A 19,968-nucleotide genomic window follows, 5' to 3' on the forward strand; every position below is an offset into this window, starting at 1 on the left:
GGGATAAAATGAAATTTTTTTGTAGAGTAACCAGAGATCCTTCATATAGTAATTAAAAATAATCAATAAAAATTGTTATACACGTACATGAATTTTCTAGAAATGAAATTAAAAATATTAAAATATACCATGACATGTTTGCTATTGGATGGGTCCATGGATTATATTACTTATCATAAAATTTATTAAAATAATAAAAAAATAATAATTAGGAATCAGGGAAAAATTCAGGAGAAGAAAGGAGGAAAAAATGTAAAAATATTAAAATGAAAAATTATATTGAAATAAATGTTTAAATAATGTAAATAAAAAATAATAAAATAAAAAATAAGAAAATATATTAAAATCAAAGACCAAAAAAACTAAAAAATTCCCAACTTTAGAATTAATTAATTGTCCAATAAGAATAAGGATGGGAGACATGGGTGATTATTAAAAATAAATATATCCCAAAGGGGTACTTGATCTTAATATAATATTGAGGGGTACGTGTTGTAGGAGATATTATGAAGCAAGTGTTTGGGCAAATATACCCAAATGTTTACATGAATATTAAAACTGAAGTTATTAAAAATATTGAAAATATGAGGGGTAGTTGCTGCGCCAGAGTATCCTAGTTCTTAATGTATGAGTGATGCTGCACCTAATTATTAGTGTGACCAGGGTAAGACTATATAAATACATGAGATATTATAATATGTGAAACCTCCAATGAATTGCCCATAATGGAGTATATTTATATAATTATAGTGACTGGGGAGATGTATTCAATTATTGTATTAGATTCTTATTCCCATATTTCTGGACAAAACATTTTTCTAGTTGTAGCTTTTCTCTGCAGCCCCTACGTTTTCAAAGAGTGTTTATCTTGGTGAGAATTGGGCCTATCTGGAGTCAGGCAGGTCAAGGTAAATCACAATGGAAACAGTGTCTGAGTTGGATATGATATGTTCTTAAAGTTCTAAGGGACATCTCATTCTTCACTATCTTAAATAATATACATTATTGGTTTTCCACAGGTATTGTATGTGATACAAGCATCTTTATTGGCAGTCGTGGGGGTTGCTCATTTCGGACATGATACGTATATTGAGTTTTAGGAGATGTTTTTCTTTAGATGGGGAATTTATTATTTGCGAACATTATATATCAAGTAAAATGTAGTCCTAGAAATTGGTGAGGAAACAATTCAAGTCTACATCGATATTCATTCCTGCTGGTTGGATGGGCTCTAACAGGAAAATCCATTTTGTCTCATTTTGTGAGATCTTAATTCTTTTGTTGTCTCCTCTCCAATGCCCTTTTATTTTGTCAATGCCATAGAAGGTCAGACATGTTGGATCTTTATTATGGTGGTCCTTGAAGTGTCTTGAGACGCTGTGTTTATTAAATCTATTCTTTATGTTGGTTATATGTTCTCTGATTCTGACACACAACTGTCTAGTTGTTCTGCCCACATATTGTATATGGCATGGGCACTCCAATACGTAGGTTACGTGCGTGCTGTTGCAGGTTATGAGTTCTTTTATATCATATTCTCTCCCATTAGTTGCTGATTTGAATTTTGATATCTTTCTGTTTGTTTTCTGTCTGACCTTACACGGTAGGCAATTTCCACATTTAAAAAAACCCCTTAGGTTTTTAATTATTTTAAATACCCAAATTTGGAACACCATCAAAGAAATTGAAAAAAAGAAAGAAATTGTCATCTGGCCGGCTGATAAAGGCGGAGGCCTAGTGATATTAAACAAGAAGGACTATGAGTTGGAAATGGAAAGACTGCTGAAAACACCAAACACATATAAGAAACTAAAGGGCAACCCAAAAGAGGACTATAAGAAAAAACTGAAAACCTACATCCAAAAAGGAGAAAAAAGAGGAATACTGACCAAAAAAGAAGCAAGGTACCTAGTCCCAGAAACACCAAAAGCCCCAGTGATGTATTATGTCCCTAAAATCCACAAAAACCAATCCAACCCCCCAGGAAGGCCAATAATTAGTGGCATAGACTCAATGTTTTCCAGACTGGGGGCATACCTAGATGGATTCTTGCAACCACTTGTAGCAGAAGGGAAAGCCTATTTGAAGGACAGCAGACAACTAATTGCAGAGCTGAAAAACTTCAAGATACAAGATGACGACATCCTAGTAACTATTGATGTCAACTCCCTGTACACGAATATTGTACAAGAAGACGGCCCTGAGTAGTGTTGAATGGGCATTACACAAACAAACTGACCTAAAAGGGGAGCAAATCAAGTACATTAAGGAGGGTTTGGAACTGGCCATGAGTCACAACTACTTTTGGCACAAAGGAGACTACTACACTCAAACCAAGGGAGTGGCCATGGGGGCTAAGTATGCCCCCAGTGTAGCCAATTTGATCCTCAATCGATAGGAGGAAGAACAAATTTACAGCACACCAGGGCAGAATTTGAAGATGTACTGTCGGTACATAGATGACATTGTCAAACTATGGGGAGGTACGGAAAAAGAACTACAAACTTTCTTCGACTAAATAAATTGCAATATCTATGGGATTACTTTTTCTGGAAATTGGAACAAACAGAGTATAGATTATCTTGATTTACAGCTATATAAAAATAAAGGAAACTTAAACACCAGCACATTTTTCAAAACCACAGACAGAAATGGATATATTCTAACCAGCAGCTGCCACCATCCGCAATGGATTGGTAACATCCCTAAGGGACAATTAATGCAGATACATAGGAACTGCAGCAGTCTGAGTGACTATGAAGAACAAGCCAACATCATCATTAACAGATTTGTGGAGAAAGGATACAATAAAAAATAATTCGAAAATTTAAAAGAAAAAGTAAAGAAATTGGACAGGAACACACTAATAGAAGGGAGACGAACCATAATAGGAAGAAAAAGAATAAAAATACGGACATGGCCTTCCTAACGGGATACAATAGACAGTATAAGAATATGGAGTCTATAATAAAGAAATATTGGCCTATCCTTCAATCAGATAGAATTTTAAATTCCATGCTGCCAAAAAAACCTATCTTTATCTACAGGAAGGCCCCATCCCTTAGAAACAAATAAGTGTATAACGCTCTTGACCCACCAAAGAAGATTAAAATAATTAAAAACCTAAGGGTTTTTTTTAAATGTGGAAATTGCCTACCGTGTAAGGTCAGACAGAAAACAAACAGAAAGATATCAAAATTCAAATCCGCAACTAATGGAAGAGAATATGATATAAAAGAACTCATAACCTGCAACAGCACGCACGTAACCTACGTATTGGAGTGCCCATGCCATATACAATATTTGGGCAGAACAACTAGACAGTTGTGTATCAGAATCAGAGAACATATAACCAACATAAAGAACGAATTTAATAAACACAGCTTCTCAAGACACTTCAAGGACCACCATAATAAAGATCCAACATGTCGGACTTTCTATGGCATTGACAAAATAAAAGGGCATTGGAGAGGAGACAACAGAAGAATTAAGATCTCACAAAATGAGACAAAATGGATTTTCCTGTTAGAGACCCTCCAACCAGCAGGAATGAATATCGATGTAGACTTGAATTGTTTCCTCACCAATTTCTAGGACTACCAATAACAAACATTTTACTTGATATATAATGTTTGCAAATAATAAATTCCCCATCTAAAGAAAAACATCTCCTAGAACTCAATATACGTATCATGTCCGAAATGAGCAACCCTCACGACTGCCAATAAAGATGTTTGTATCACATACAATACCTGTGGAAAACCAATAATGTATATTTTTTAAGATAGTGAAGAACGAGATGTCCCTTAGAACTTTAAGAACACATCATATCCAACTCAGACACTGTTTCCATTGTGATTTACCTTGACCTGCCTGACTCCAGATAGGCCCAATTCTCACCAAGATAAACACTCTTTGAAAATGTAGGGGCTGCAGAAAAAAGCTACAACTAGAAAAATGTTTTGTCTAGAAATATGGGAATAAGAATCTAATAGAATAATTGAATACATCTCCCCAGTCACTATAATTATATAAATATACTCCATTATGGGTAATTCATTGGAGGTTTCACATAATATAATATCTCACGTATTTATATAGTCTTACCCTGGTCACACTAATAATTAGGTGCAGCATCACTCATACATTAAGAACTAGGATACCCTGGTGCAGCAACTACCCCTCATATTTTCAATATTTTTAATAATTTCAGTTTTAATATTCATGTAAACATTTGGGTATATTTGCCCAAACACTTTCTTCATAATATCTCCTACAACACATACCCCTCAATATTATATTAAGATCAAGTACCCCTTTGGGATATATTTATTTGGGAATATCAGCTATTTTATATGTCGATGCTGACGCTGACACAATTGTGGTGTCACCGACCCGGATATCAGTCTTTATTTTAACACACGGGGAAAGACTGACGGGTCGTAGTTAGAAGTAGGCTCCATTGCTGAGCAATGCTCTGAAGAAGCTTGGCAACAAGTGAAACGCGTAAGCGTCTAACCTGTGCACTGGTGGGACATGGATCTCCACACATAAATGAGGAATCAACTTTTGCACATACAGAAGCGACCTGAGAACTTTCCAAGATGGCGGATTGAGCCCTGCGGTGAATACTGGGACTAAGCGCTTCCCCTGGTAAACCTACAGACCTAGCGCGGAACATTTTGTGAACCCTCTGACACACCGTACTTCCCCACGGAAGACCCGGAAACAACAGCTCCTGTCAGTACGGGCGAGCACACCGCATGTCTGCTCCCCTACACCGAGACAAGGCGGCTATCGCAGTCCTCTATGGATCTTGGAACTCTTTGGTTGAAGACGTCAAACGGTGAGCTCTGTAGTGCTCCAACATATACGGAGGCACACCATATATTGCTATCTGCCGTTTGTTCCTTACCTAATATATTTTCTTGTTTTCCAACTGCTGATATATAGCCGGCCAAACGGGGACACTTCATCTATTTATCTAATTATTAATTTACCAACCTGCCATACATTGAAGTCTGTTTTTCCTCATTATCAATATCCGGACGGATATCTTGCTAATCACCAGCACCTGCACTTTATTCAGTAAGGACCGAAGCGGCAATAATAAATCTATTCATAAACTTTATTTGGGAAGTAAATGAAATATACATCAGACCCGGGTCTTTTCAATAAGCTGAAGTGTGTATGGATGCATGAGTGATTTATGTATGTGGAAAACATCGGTGGCCACCAGTGCTGTGTAGGACTTTCTGTCCTATTTTTAATTAATGGTTTTTGGATAGTAACACTGTTTTTACTGGGATAATCAATAAAGATATTTAGGTTTAATACCCGCATGCTCTTGAGTGGACTGTCTTTTGAAGGTTCTCTCCTTCTCCTCTTTTTTACATATGTTCATTTGGTCCCTAGAGCAACCATTTTTGATTGTTGATCACCTATTGTTATTCCAATCAACAATGGACTAGTGGTATAAGGGGTATTATTATACAGGTTGGCAATTATTGGCCAATAAAATTAACCCTGACTATACCCTCAAACCTACCTTGGATGAATATAAGGTGTTCCACTCTCCTCTTTCTCTCCATTGCTGAGCACCCTGGACTCCGGTCTGTAATTTCCACCCTAAAATGGCCGCTGAAAAACTATAGTGCGCAACCGCACTAAGCACACGATATACTATTTAAGTAAGGGAGGTGTAGCGAGATGGATGCCCCAGCAGACGTCCAATGACGAATCACATAGGGCAGGACCTGGGGACGTCTTGCGTCACCTCCAGATAGACGATCACAAGCCGATTACTACGGATCTTAATATTTCATGCTTACTACCATCTTTCAAAATGTAGTACGATCTTTACATATGTTACAATAAAGCTTTTTAAACGGTGTCACACTATGGACATTCTCTCTTTTCTATGGTGAACACATTCTAAGCCAGGAAAAACATTTAAAGCACGGACCGGAGACATCCAGGGCTGCTACACAGTGGTAGACACTGTGACTGTTCATACCCCTGCAGGGCTGTTTTCATCTGGTGAGTGCAAGCATAATAAGATCTTGGTTAAGAAGCACCATAACAAAGCCAGCACTTGGACAAGAAATTGCTTACCACAATACCACCTCCCAATAAGGACTTAACCCTTTCCAAAAGAGACTTTTTGAGTCATTTAAAAAGACTCCTCATCATAAAAATACGCATATATTTTTCCAGCAAGTACTGGGCTTATGAAGCACAAGTCACTTTGTTAATCGTTTAAGCACTAGTCACTTTGTGATTTTAGGATAACTAGCACATTTTGCACCTAGATAGCCAAAATGTAATGGTATGTGATATAGGATCATGACCTTTTCACTTACAACCAATATTTAGCACAAGGCACTTTATTTATAAGCATTCATTTGATTGCAATTAGCTAATAATTTTTCACTTTCCGTTTAGGCATATGTGATATAAATCTGCGGCTTCCATTTACGAATCTAACCATTCCCACCTGGAATTAATATCCAGGAGGGGTAACCTACACCACTTTTTTATAGTTCAACAAACAGTCACCAGAGGGTATAGTACAATTGGAAAGCAAATATTAATCGGATTTTTAAGGCTACATCACATGCCGGATCTCACACATTCACCTTGCACTTTTTTTGTCTTACCATATATACTCGAGTATAAGTCGTCCCGAGTATAAGTCCAGGCCCTAATTTACGACAAAAAAATTGGAAAAACGTATTGACCCGAGTATAAGACGAGGGTGAGAAATGCAGCAGGTACTGTAAGTGGAAAAAGAGGATCAACAATGCCCATCCGCAGCTGCATACCTCCCTGTGTCCTGTGCATGTGTCCAGTGCATGTGTCATGTGTCCTGTGCATATGTGTCATGTACCTGTGTCCTGTGTATATGTGCATGTGTCATGTGTATATGTACCTGTGTCATGTACCTGTGTCCTGTGTATATGTGCATTTGTATATGTACCTGTGTCCTGTGTATGTGTCATGTGTATATGTATGTGCATGTGTCTGTGTGCATGTGTGCATCCTATCTGTGTCCTGTGCATGCCTCCGTGCGCCGCTCTGCACCGATCAGCGTGTAGTATTCGGCGGCCATTCACTGTTCAAAAGCCGCGCCTCTTCATCGTCCATGATGGGCAGAAAACTCCATTTCCCAGCAGTCAGCGGTCAGCCTATCACGAAAATTCTCTCATCCTCATACCACGGACGAGGATGAGAGAATGTCCGTGATGCTGTACACTGACTGCCTATCACAGACGAGGAGGCGCGGCTTTTGAACAGTGAGAGCCGCTGCGGAGTGCTATGTAGCGCACGCTGGCCGCCGTCTGCCTGCATGACACGCTGAACATGTAGGCAGACGGCGGTGACTCGTGTATAAGTTGAGGGGGGCACTTTCAGCCCCAAAAAAGGGGCTGAAAAATTCGACTTTTACACGAGTATATACGGTATTTCTATTTTTTTCACATAATATGTTTTAAATAAGTTTTGATCGCTAAGAAGTCATTTGTAGCACCATACTGTGTTTTAGGTTAATATATACAATACCCTAGACTTTTGCAAGACAACACATATAATTTAAAATATTCAGTCCTTAGATCTCTATTAGGCCATTATTCAAGGCACAGGAGGTCAGCCTATTATAAAAATTGCACTACACCAGAGCAGTGCCATACCTACATTTGTCTTTTGTCCAAATGTCCTGAGCTTTGAAGTCTTTAAACATCCTCATCCCGTGTTCCTGCTGGTCCCTGTTCCTTATCAAATATATATTTTATAAGTAAAATTTCTCGCAAATATATGCAGATCTTTAACTAACTCAAACTTAACTCAAATACGTAAATCCAGTTTAAAAATATTGATTTCAGATTTGGATAGCTGGTAAGAGGATAGATTAACTACATCCAATGATGGTGATTCTATGTATGTTTGACCACGAATTAGTCCATCTTCCCCATTCATGTCTGCATCATCGGAGTCTATGGCATGTGAGCTGAATCTAGAGTGGGCCCACCTGGGTTGGTATTTGGTTTAATTTGATTGGCTTTAGGGGTTGCTCCTAGTTCTTTATATACATTAGCGTTAACATTACTTTTATCCCCAAACATAGACATTAGTGTGGTACCATAAGTGTGCACAGCCTATTACATTAGGGTGGTGCACCTTAAAGCTCAAATACATATAGGTGTGCGTGTGTATACATACTGACGGTGTCAGTAGAGTAGTGGTGGGTGCCAGTAAGGCAGAGACTGGTGTCAGTAAGGCAGTGGATGGTGTCAGTAGATTTTATTAGTATTATTATTTTATTTTTATTCATATCAGGGGTTTAAACAGGGAGAATCTGCACCAGACAGGGTGATTAAATTGTGTCCAGGCACACCTGGCACACCCTGTGCGCACGCCTATGTGTGGTACCCATCACCGATTCACCACATATCCTTGAGGGTGTCTCCATGTTACCATTGTGATTAGAACCTGGAGAGGGTGCATGAGGTGAAACTAAACATTTTTTATTTGTTCAACCCCGTGAGTCATACCCACCACCATTACTACGTTTACGTGCTCATCCCCTTCCAGTTTTGCCTTTCTGTACCGCAGTATTGGATCTATAAGAAGAAACAGAAGATGACATAGAAAGGTCAGATTCAGATTTATATGTAGGAGTTTCTTGGTTATAGTTCTGTCTATATGGTTTACCTGTTTTCCCATTAAACCCTTTTTGCCATCTACATGCATAGCGACCCGTGAATGCAAGTTTGTCCTTGTAGAACTTCTGATCCTTTCTGACAACCAGGTTTTTATTATAATTTTCCAAGTATTGTACCAGATTCTGGTACAATACTTGAAGTCCTATCAGAGAGCAAAATCAAATCAAAGAGAACATCTAATTTTTAATCCAAGACTCAGAGTAAAACTAATATCACCAAATTTATTAGCACCTTTAGCGCTCAACAGGAACAATTTTGCGAACTGGTAGCTCGTAACTGGCATTTCCTTGCAGAGGACAATGTCATTTCAAAATATGTACAGAATCGCCCAGAGATAGTATTTAGGAGATCACGTTCCATCACGGACAATCTGGTCCATAGCCACTACTCACCTTCAGCTTCTCTGGTGGGAGCAGTGAGGGAATTGGGTACTTATTGATGTGGAACCAGTGTCACTGGATTAGGGAGGGCAAAATATGCCCACTGCCCAGACCATGGGAGTGGTATATATGGCAACATGTGTATGCAGAGCATTCTATATCAGGAAAACCAAACGGACATTTGCAAGGCACATACAGGATCACCTCTACTATCTCGATGTAGGTCTCCTGGATAAGCATGTAGGTCTTAATTATAGTTATGATCCTTCAGCGATTTCATTCTTTGCACTAGAGGTGAACCCCAGAAGTTACGGGGAGGAGACTTTAATAAAAAGATCCTACAACAAGAGGCTAAATGGATTTATAACCAAAAGGTGACTGTACCTTTGGGGTTAAATACAGCACTTTATTTTAAACCATTTCTTTAGAGATGGAGTACCCCTATAGTGAGACCTGCCTTTGCTATACTGCCTTTAGCTATAGCTAAATCAGTTTTGATGATATGGTTGAATTTTTATTGAGGATTCATTTAATAAGAAAATATATATACTATTTATGAGAGATACATTCAGTATGTATCTTGTTTATTGCTGTTAGGTGGTCTTTCAGCATCGCTGAGATTTTTCTTGGCCTATTGCCTGACGTAGTTGTATGGTGAGACATTCGGTCACCCCTGGTGGATGAGGAGGCTTTTATTCTCCTCGATATCTGTCCCTTGTAGTTCAGTCTTGGTGGACAGGAGGCACTGCTGCGTGTGCCATTTTCATCATCTTGCTGGTCTTTGGATTATGCGAGGAGTGGACTGGTGGTTAGCATGCATGTGCTCCTACAGGGGCACCTGCGCCGGATATGACGTCAGTGACCTTGCGTCTGGCTCAGTCATTTCCAGCGGGATTGTGCTCTTAAGGTGGTGGCAGCTGGGCAAGCTTGGACGCATACTTTGGTGGCGGAGATGAGCGGTGCAGAACTTAGGGCGAGTAACATCCAAGGTTGATGCACATATGTGCATCCTTTCCCTATCAAGGTGACTATCCATGGGTCAGGCAGGCTGTAGATCTGAGAGCATATTGGTAGTTTTACTGCAAACTGTAAGCATACTGGGTATGTTTGAGTCACTGGTATTGTTATGCTGGGGGATGTGGCCGACTGGCTGTCATGGTGCAGGTGTGGGGGATGGATTGCTGGAGGTGTTGTGTTTATTTGGTGGGGGGAGTGCATATGAATGTATTGTGGATTTTGGATGTGAGAGGGCTTAGGGTTGGTATCTGTGGGTCCTGTGGATGCTGGCTGTGGATTGTGTCTGTGCTGTTTATGGGTCTGTGTTGTGGTTGATTGATGTGGTTGCTGCTGGGGTAGGGTGACGCTGGCTCATATGCATCAGTAGGTTGGTGTGTATGGATGTGGTTCTGCATGGGTTGGTTGCAGGCTGGTTAGGCAGATGTCGCTGTGTGTGTTGGTGTGTATGTATGTTCTTGCGTCTGGACCGCTTTGGACACTGGCCTGGTGCACCTAAGGTTTATGCATGGCATATGTAGGCGTGTATGCTTCCATAGTTGTCCCTTGGGTTTTGGCTGCCCATTGATTCTTTAAGTAAATATACATTGGTTATATGCTGATTAAATCCATTAGAGACCGTTCGAAAATATGATTATGTATTTTCTGCATCTTATTACATAATTTTGGTATTGTAGCTAGTTTACCAGATGATGTTTGCCCTTCACCTTGGCCATGATCCGATGTCCACCAGACTAAGTCAATAGCTCTGACACTATTAACCATTTGCCAGATGATTGTCTGATTTTCCTTGCGATGCTGTAGGCCACACAGTGTCAGAAACCATGAAATCAGACCGAGACAGAAGTACAGGTAAATCACACTTGTCTAATAATAAAAGTAAAAAGCACAAATGTAGTCAAAACATAGCCAAAGTTCAGTAACTGGAACAGATAGTCAGCCAAGCCAGAAGTAAGGGATCAATGTAGTGGAACAGCAAGTAGGATCTGGAGCCAGAAGGGATGTCAGCAAAGCAAGTCAGGAATGCAGGCTCTGTGAGATTGACCAAGGCAAAGGCAGAGATTCTTTAGGCCGGATGGCTTAAGTAGGCAGGACTGACGAGCAGGATATCATCAACAGCTTAGTAACTGTGGATAGATAGGAGCTGGCAATTAGCTGACAGGTGACAGGCCAGCTCTGAGAAGGAAGGGCTGAGCCCAGCTCTGACACACAGTTACATTTTTGTAATTGGTGAGCACCTATGTTAATGTTATCATATTATACATGTATTTTGAGAAATGTGAAAAAAGTAATTGAAAACGATATAAATGTGATTATAATGATGTTTTCTGTAATCTGATTGACAAATCTAAATGCATGTAGAGTTTCCCAGAAGAAGAAGACTCATGGCTCTGCGAAGCGCGTCAGTTTACTCCATGCACCAGCATCCTTCAAGTCTTAATAGGATCTAAGTATTGTTATTTGCAATCGCCACCTGCGGCCTAGTGTAAATTTTTATATTTTATGTTATATATGTAATCTGTAGTAAAATGACAATTTTTTTACCACTATATTCTTGTGTGGTTACCTCGGTGACAACTTCACATCCTTTAAAGCCCTATTACCCTGTGGGAGAGTGGGTTCTCCTAATTCTTTTCCAATAAATTTGGAGGTAATTGATTTTCTTGAACATTACTCCAAGAGGGGACTTTGTGGCAAGTGAAATGATGACTACCACTTTGAAAATGGAATGCAGTGGGAATACCACCCTGGGAGCAGTAATAACTCCTACTTTACTAGTAGGGCCATACCGGCAGGGGATTCATTTGAGCATGGTGGAATTATTCTCTTGACCTGGCATTTTTTAAGAAAACAAAAGTCTTTACAGACTTTAAGGGCCAGAGTTTACCCAGATTGGTATATTGAGAGAGCAAAAGCCAAGATATCACACTTAGAAAAAACTTTGGTGACAATGTTTTCAAGGAATAAAATAAAGCAGTATCACTAAAACACCTGGATAAATAGTTATATCCCTCTTTTGAAGGAAGGTTGGCGATTTTCAAGCAGAACAGCCCCTGCTTTGGGTAGACGTTTAGTCTTCATTATAGTTTTCCTTTAAAGCAAACCAGTGCTTTAACCTTGCAAAGTAAAACAAAAGGTTCACTGTAATGGTGGATCTGCCAGCACCACATATATATTTTCTACTTATTCCCCTACTGCTTTTTTCACCCCCATAGAGCGAAGAAAAACACCAAGTACTTCTGGATATTGGGAAGCATGTGACTCATTATCTCATTTCCTCCCATAATACAGCATGCTGTCACATGGGGGTGCGAGATTACATATCCCTACCATGCCAAGTTTTGACTTGGGGCTTGCATAGGGCTTCCTGCTCTCATTCCTGGCAGCCAAACAGAATGTTGGGGGGACAAAGATTAGGTAAATATAAATCATTGGCATTGGTAAACCACAGATTCTTGGTTCACTAAACAATATCCCTAATCCCCAAAAATCATCCTTACACATCTGCTACTTAATGGCTCTGTAATCCATTTTTTCATGAAATCCTTCCTTGCTGTGTTTTTATGCCTTTTTTTAATGCCCCTTCACAAGCTACCAAAACCTCGAATTTTCTCCTTGATTTCTGTTTGTTTGAAATTAGCACATTTATGGCAGACACATGGACTGCTCTTTGTGCACCACAATCCCCATAGTCCATAATCCATAGTCTGTAGTCTATCTTGGCAACAAGCAAGAACGGGTTGCTATGTTCCTACATGCAGTGGGCCCATAAAGAAAGAATATAGTCACCCACTAACAGGAAGCTGGATTACAGAAGTTAAAACAAAAAGGAATTTAGAGTTTTGGAGGAGGCTGAGAGCAATAATGTGCACTTAATTAGTTAATTTAAGAATAGATAAATAAATAGCATATATATTTTTTCAAAACAAGAGTTTTGCATCACTTTAAGGTTACATATTTGGCAATGAGAGGGTTACGACACCAAGGGGCAAATACACAATGCTGTTATTATATCAAATTTATATTAATGTTTATAGTTATTTAGATATACATGCACATCCTGCTGTTTTGGAAAATCTTCTCTTTTCAGGATGGTCCAAAGATTGTCTTCAGGAGTGGGATATATACTTATACCTTGCTATCCCCAGTATGCTGATGCTTTGCATTGAATGGTGGAGCTTTGAAATTGGAGGTTTTTTAGCAGGTTGGTTTCCACATACTAGGAAAACTTTTACTCAGTTCTATCTGCTGTATTTCCTGAGTCCTGACACTCTTTGGTTTTTTCTACTGGCTCTTGATGCAGTGTTACTTTTATAGGTTCAGGCAGCCTGTCCACCTACAGAGACTTGTCCAAGAGGTCATCAGTAGGGATGAGCCAAACACCCCCCAGTTCGGTTCGCAGCAGAGCATGCGAACAGGCAAAAAATTTGTTAGAACACGCAAGCACTGTTAAAGTCTATGGGACACGAACGTGACAAATCAAAAGTGCTAATTTTAAAGGTTAATATGCAAGTTATTGTCATAAAAAGTGTTTGGGGACCTGGGTCCTGCCCCAGGGGACTTGTATCAATGCAAAAAAAAGTTTTAAAAACGGCAGTTTTTTCGGGAGCAGTGATTTTAATAATGCTTAAAGTGAAACAATAAAAGTGAAATATTCCTTTAAATTTCATACCTGGGGGGTGTCTATAGTATGCCTGTAAAGTGGCACATTTTTCCCGTGTTTAGAACAGTCCCTGCACTAAATTACATTTCTAAGGGAAAAAAGTCATTTAAAATTACTCGCCGCTATAATGAATTGTCGGGTCCCGGCAATACAGATAAAAGTCATTGAAAAAACGGCATGGGATCCCCCCCAATCCATTCCAAGGCCCTTTGGGTCTGGCATGAATATTAAGAGGAACCCTGAACCAAAATTAAAAAAAAAATTGCGTGGGGGTCCCCCCAAATTCCATACCAAACCCTTCAGGTCTGGTATGGATATTAAGGGGAATTCTACACCAATTTTTTAAAAAAAAATGGTGTGGGGTCCCCCTCAAAATCCATACCAGACCCTTCAGGTCTGGTATGGATTTTAAAGGGAACCCCGCTCCAAAATGAAAAAAAAATGGCGTGGGGGTCCCCCCAGAAATCCATATCCCCATCCGAGCATGGAACCAGGCAGGCTGCAGGAAAAGAGGGGAGGACGAGAGAGCGCCCCCCCTCCTGAACCGTACTAGCCCTCAACATGGGGAAGGTGCTTTGGGGTAGCCCCCCAAAGCACCTTGTCCCCATGTTGATGGGGACAAGGGCCTCATCCCCACAACCCTTGCCCAGTGATTGTGGGGGTCTGCGGGCAGGGGGCTTATCAGAATCTGGAAGCCCCCTTTAACAAGGAGACCCCCAGATCCCGGCCCCCCCTGTTTGAAATGGTAACGGGTACATTGTACCTGTACCATTTCACAAAGTGTCAAAATGTTAAAAAACCACAAGACACAGCTTGGGACAAGTCCTTTATTAAAAAAAAAATGTCCCACGAAGTCCGTTCATCTTGGGGGGGCTACCCCAAAGCACCCTCCCCATGTTGAGGCCATGTGGCCTGGTACGGTTCAGGAGGGGGGGTGCTCTCTTGTCCCCCCTCTTTTCCTGTGGCCAGCCAGGTTGCGTGCTCGGATAAGGGTCTGGTATGGATTTTTTGGGGGACCCCCATGCCATTTTTTTAAAATTTTGGCAAAGGGTTCCCCTTAATATCCATACCAGACCTGGTATGAAATTTGGGGGGACCCCCACGCAATTTTTTTTTTTTATTTTGGTTCGGGGTTCCCCTTAATATTCATACCAGACCCAAAGGGCCTGGTAATGGACTGGGGGGATCCCATGCCATTTTTTCAATGACTTTTATCTGTATTGCCGGGACCTACAATTCATTATAGTTATTCATTTATTATTAATATTGTTAATTAATTTATAGTTATTAATTTAGTTATTATTAGTAGTTTTAAATGATTTTTTTTCCTTTAGAAATCTCATTTTGTGCAGGGACTCTTCTAAACATGGGAAAAATGCGCCACTTTACAGGCATACTATAGACACCCCCCAGGTACGAAATTTAAAGGAATATTTCACTTTTTACCACTTAACTTACCACTACTGGTTTTCACTCTTAACTTCTCAATTTTTTGTGAGAAGTTCTAGTTAATAATTTCTCTTTTTTTCTATCACATTCGTTTTTATTTTTAATTTTTATTTTTCACTTAATTTAGTCACTAGCGCCCCCTTATTTACTCACTTACAATCTGATCATTATATGTTCAAGTTGGGGAGCAGCTTGTTTTGGTCATTTAATCTTTTTAGACATTACTTACCCTATTTGGCGCGGAGTTCTTCTCTTTTTCTTAAATATTTCACTTTTATTGTTTCACTTTAAGCATTATTAAAATCATTGCTCCCAAAAAACGTCCTTTTTTAAAACTTTTTTTGCATTGATACATGTCCCCTGGGGCATGACCCGGGTCCCTAAACACTTTTTATGACAATACCATGCATATAAGCCATTAAAATTAGCACTTTTGATTTCTCCCATAGACTTTTAAAGGGTGTTCCACAGCTTTTGATTTTGCCTCGAACACCCCAAATTGCTCGCTATTCAGCGAACAGGCGAACACGCGATGTTCGACTCGAACTTACGTTCGACTCGAACATCAGGCTCATCCCTAGTCATCAGTGTGCATTCCAATTGGTTTGGGTTCCTATTTAGGGCAACTTATGAATCTCAGTGATTTCTTAAAGAGGTTCAGACATGAAATATGAGCAAAGCATATCCCTCTATAGTGTGTACTTGTCTGAATCCAGAGCCCTAAATGTCCTTTTCCTCTGCTGCCTCGCTCTTCTGCTATCTGCAAGATTCACTTCTGACACGTTTTCCTGACACAAGAGAAAAGTTCACAAGGGAGGGATCTCCAGCACACAGTCTGTGAATGACAGCCTCACCTCTGTCCCTGTGTGCTGTGTGAAGAGATGTGTGTCCCTTCCCTCCAATCAGTTCTGAGATCTGCAGTTCTCCACCCCCTGCTTTCTGGAAGATCAGACAAGCTGTATAAATTCTTCACTTTGAACGGCTTTAGAGAAGAGAAGACCGCAGATAAACAGGTACAACTTATGTAGGAGGATTTGTTAAATCTCTGTGTATGGGATATGACTCCCTTTTGCATTTTAGATTGACTTCAGTTGCTAAGCTTGTAGGTGGGGTGCAGCATGGTGCGGAGGCAATAACACACACAGCCCCAGCATTTGGTTTGGAATAATGCAAAGACAATTCACAAACAAACCAGTGGGAAAGCAGCCCAGCCGGGAACACTCACAGGTAGGGATGGGCTGAACGAGCCCTGTTCGGTTCGCACTAGAATTTTCAAAAATCGCGAAAGTCTATGGGACCCCAACTGTAAAAATCAAAAGTGCCAATTTTAAAGCCTTATACTGTATGCAAGTAATTGGGCATACAATGGTTATGAAGGTCCAGGTACTGCCCTGGGGAGATGTATCAATGAAAAAAGTTTGTAAAAAACGTCATTTCAAATGAGCAGTAATTTACTGATGCTTAAATTGAAAGCATAAAAATGAAAAATTCCTTTCAATATAGTGCCTGGGGGGTCTCCTTAGTCTACCTGTAAAGTGGCACATCTGTGCTGTGTATAGAAGCTGCTGCAGCAATAATTGCATTTATAAAGACAAAAAAATACATTTTCCCTGCAAGCTTTCTTTATTTTGTAAGCAACGGCTTTGGGAGCCAGTTTGTAGGATGAGGCCACAATGTAATGCACTGGGAACAAGATTAGAGATTTTTTGGATAAATTCTGGTGTCTCTGCCACAGATTTTGGATAGAAGTAACAGGTGTGGAAAAATTGGTCTTTGGGTGTTGGTGCCGCCTTCACCCCTATAGAGATACTCTTGATAAAAGCAAGAATTGGCTTTGCTGTCAAAAATTGCAAAGATATGCACCTGTGAAACTAATGTGGAAAATTGGTCTCTTTGGGTGTCGGTGGTTCCTTCACACCGTAACCCCATAGAGGTACTCTTAATGAAAGCAAGAATTGGCCTTGCTGTCAAAAATTGCAATGATATGCACCTATCAAACAGTTGCAGAAAAATTGGTCTTTGTGTCAGAAACCATGAAATCAGACTGAGACAGAAGTACAGTTAAATCACACTTGTTTAATATTAAAAGTAAAAAGAACAAAGGTAGTCAAAGCATAGCCAAAGTTCAGTAACTGGAATGGATAGTCAGCCAAGCCAGAAGTTAGGGATCAATGTAGTGGAACAGCAGGATCTGAAGCCAGAAGGGATGTCAGCAAAGCAAGTCTTAAAACAGGAAGCAGGACCTAGGCTCTGTGATGTTGACCAAGGCGAAGGCAAGGAGCCTCTGGAGTGGACGGCTTAAGTAAGCAGGACTGAGAAGCAGGATATCATCAGCAGCTGAGTAACTGTGGAGAGATAGAAGCTGGCAATTAGCCGACAGCTGAGAGGCCAGCTCTGAGAAGGAATGGCTGATCCCAGCCCTGACTGTTCCCCCTCCTCAATGACCCCTCCCCCTCGGAGGACCACCAGGCTTGAGGGGAAAACGTCTTTTGAAATCACAGAGGAAACAGGGGCATGTACAGCCAAGGATGAGACCCAAGAGCGTTCCTCCGGACTGTACCCTTTCCAATGCACCAGGTACTGAATTCGCCCACGGAACCTACAGGAATCAACAATGGACTGTACTTCATACTCCTCATGTTTCTCAACCTATACAGGGTGAGGACGTGGCACCGAGGTGGTAAAGTGGTTGCCGACCAAAGGTTTCAATAAGGAGACATGAAATACATTTGAAATATGCATATTAGAAGGGAGGTCTAATGCATAAGTCACTGGGTTAATCCTGCGAATTAACTGAGGTGTGAAAACTGAGGGAACATGAAATTGGAGGTTGCGAGATGACAGCCAGACCCTGTCCCCAACCGAGTAGGAAGGCGCAGGCAGGCACCTGCAGTCAGCATGGAGTCTGTACCTATCATTAGCATGTCGCAAAGCCTCCTGGACTTGTGCCCAAGTGGAACAAAGACCACGGAGATGCTCCTCTAACGCGGGAGTACTCTGCGGAACAAATGAGTCAGGCAACATGCAAGGTTGGAAACCATAGTTCGCCATAAATGGGGACAATTGGGAAGCAGGCACTATTGTGAGCAATACACAGTAATAGGTCTGATCAGTTGTTATGATGGTCAGAAATATAGCAACGTAGGAATTGCTCCAAGGGCTCATTCTGCGGCCTCATTAGACTGCGGGTGATACGCAAAGGAAAAGACGAAAAGGCAAGCTGAATTCCCAACTGTGCATAAAAGGCTCACCAGAATGGGACACAAACTGACTACCCCTGTCCGAGACAATCACCTTGGGTAGTCCATGTAGGTGAAAGATCTTCCGAGCAAAAACATCAGTTCCTTAGAAGTGGGCAACTTCTTAAGTGGAATACAATGAGACATTTTTGAGAACCGGTCAACCACCATAAGGATAACTGTGTTGCCCTGGAAGTCGGGTAACTCCACAATGAAATCCATAGACTGGTGGGTCCAGGGCCTCTCTCCATTGGGTATAGGTTGTGGAAGATGTTGTGGAGTCTTACTCTGAGCACACACAGAACAGGCAGCTACAAAGGCGGTCAGCACGTAGACTAGGTTTCTCAGGAGGAGCATGGACCTGAGCAGCAAGAATTTTGTCACCCAAAGGATAAGTGAGACTGGTGTGAACCGTAGCCAGAATACGATCAGGAGAAATCACAGGAACCGGAACCGTCTCCATCTTGGAAGTTGAGGAAAATTGTTGTGACAAAGCGTCAGCCCTTACATTCTTAGTACCGGGTAAGAATGAGACAATGTAATTGAAACTTGAGAAGAATAGAGCCCATCGCGCCCTTCTCGGAGAGAGGCGTTTAGCCTCAGACAAGAATGTGAGATTCTTATGGTCAGTAAGAATGAGAACCAACACAGTGGTACCGTCGAGGAGATGTCTCCATTCTTTCATGGCTAAAATGATCACTAACAGCTCTCTGTCACCAATCTCGTAATTGCACTCTGCAGGTGACAATTTCTTGGAAAAGTAGCCACAAGGATGCATAGCGCTCTCAGAGGTAGGACATTGAGACAGAAGGGCGCCAACACCAGTCTCAGAAGCATTAACCTCAAGGATAAAGGGTAATGTAGGATCAGGATGTGCCAACACAGGAGCAGAAACAAAGGCAACCTTAAGACTCTCAAAGGCCTTAACGGACTCTGGAGACCAACTGTGTGGGTTACTGTCCTTTCTGGTCATATCGGTCAGGGGCTTGACCAGAGACGAGAAGTTACGAATAAACTTCCGATAATAGTTGGCAAAGCTCAGGAAACGCTGCAGAGAACGTAAACCCAGGGGTGGGGGCCACTGTAGGACTGCCGAAAGTTTCTTTGGGTCCATCCAAAAGCCTGCAGTGAAAATGACATAACCCAGGAATTTAACCTGTTCACGATGGAACTCGCACTTCTCCAGTTTACAATAGAGATTGTTCTCTCTTAGTTTCCGAAGCACACGACAGATAACTGTGTGGTGGCTCTCCAGGTACTTGGAAAATATGAGGATATCATGGAGATAAACCACCACACATAACTGTAACAAATCTCGGAGGACATCGTTAATAAATTCCTGGAAAACTGCTGGGGTGTTACAAAGGCCAAAAGGCATTACAAGGTACTCATAATGGCCTGTTCTTGTATTAAATGCAGTTTTCCACTTGTTGCCCTCCTTAATACTCACAAGATTGTACGCCCCTCTGAAATCAAGCTTTGTGAAAACCATTGCTGCCTTG

General features: G+C 40.9%; 1 protein-coding gene across 1 annotated transcript in view; it reads left to right on the forward strand.

Annotated features, from left to right (window-relative positions):
- The window catches only part of LOC141128072 (multidrug and toxin extrusion protein 2-like), a 540,585-nt gene that overhangs the window by 285,284 nt on the left and 235,333 nt on the right, over positions 1-19,968 (forward strand). Inside the window, exon 9 of the mRNA XM_073615139.1 lies at positions 13,206-13,319. Coding sequence (XP_073471240.1) covers positions 13,206-13,319 — 114 coding nt within the window. The remainder of the gene's footprint in view (positions 1-13,205; positions 13,320-19,968) is intronic.

The sequence above is a fragment of the Aquarana catesbeiana genome, linkage group LG02 (genome assembly GCF_042186555.1).
Source record: "Aquarana catesbeiana isolate 2022-GZ linkage group LG02, ASM4218655v1, whole genome shotgun sequence".
Lineage (NCBI taxonomy): Eukaryota > Metazoa > Chordata > Amphibia > Anura > Ranidae > Aquarana > Aquarana catesbeiana.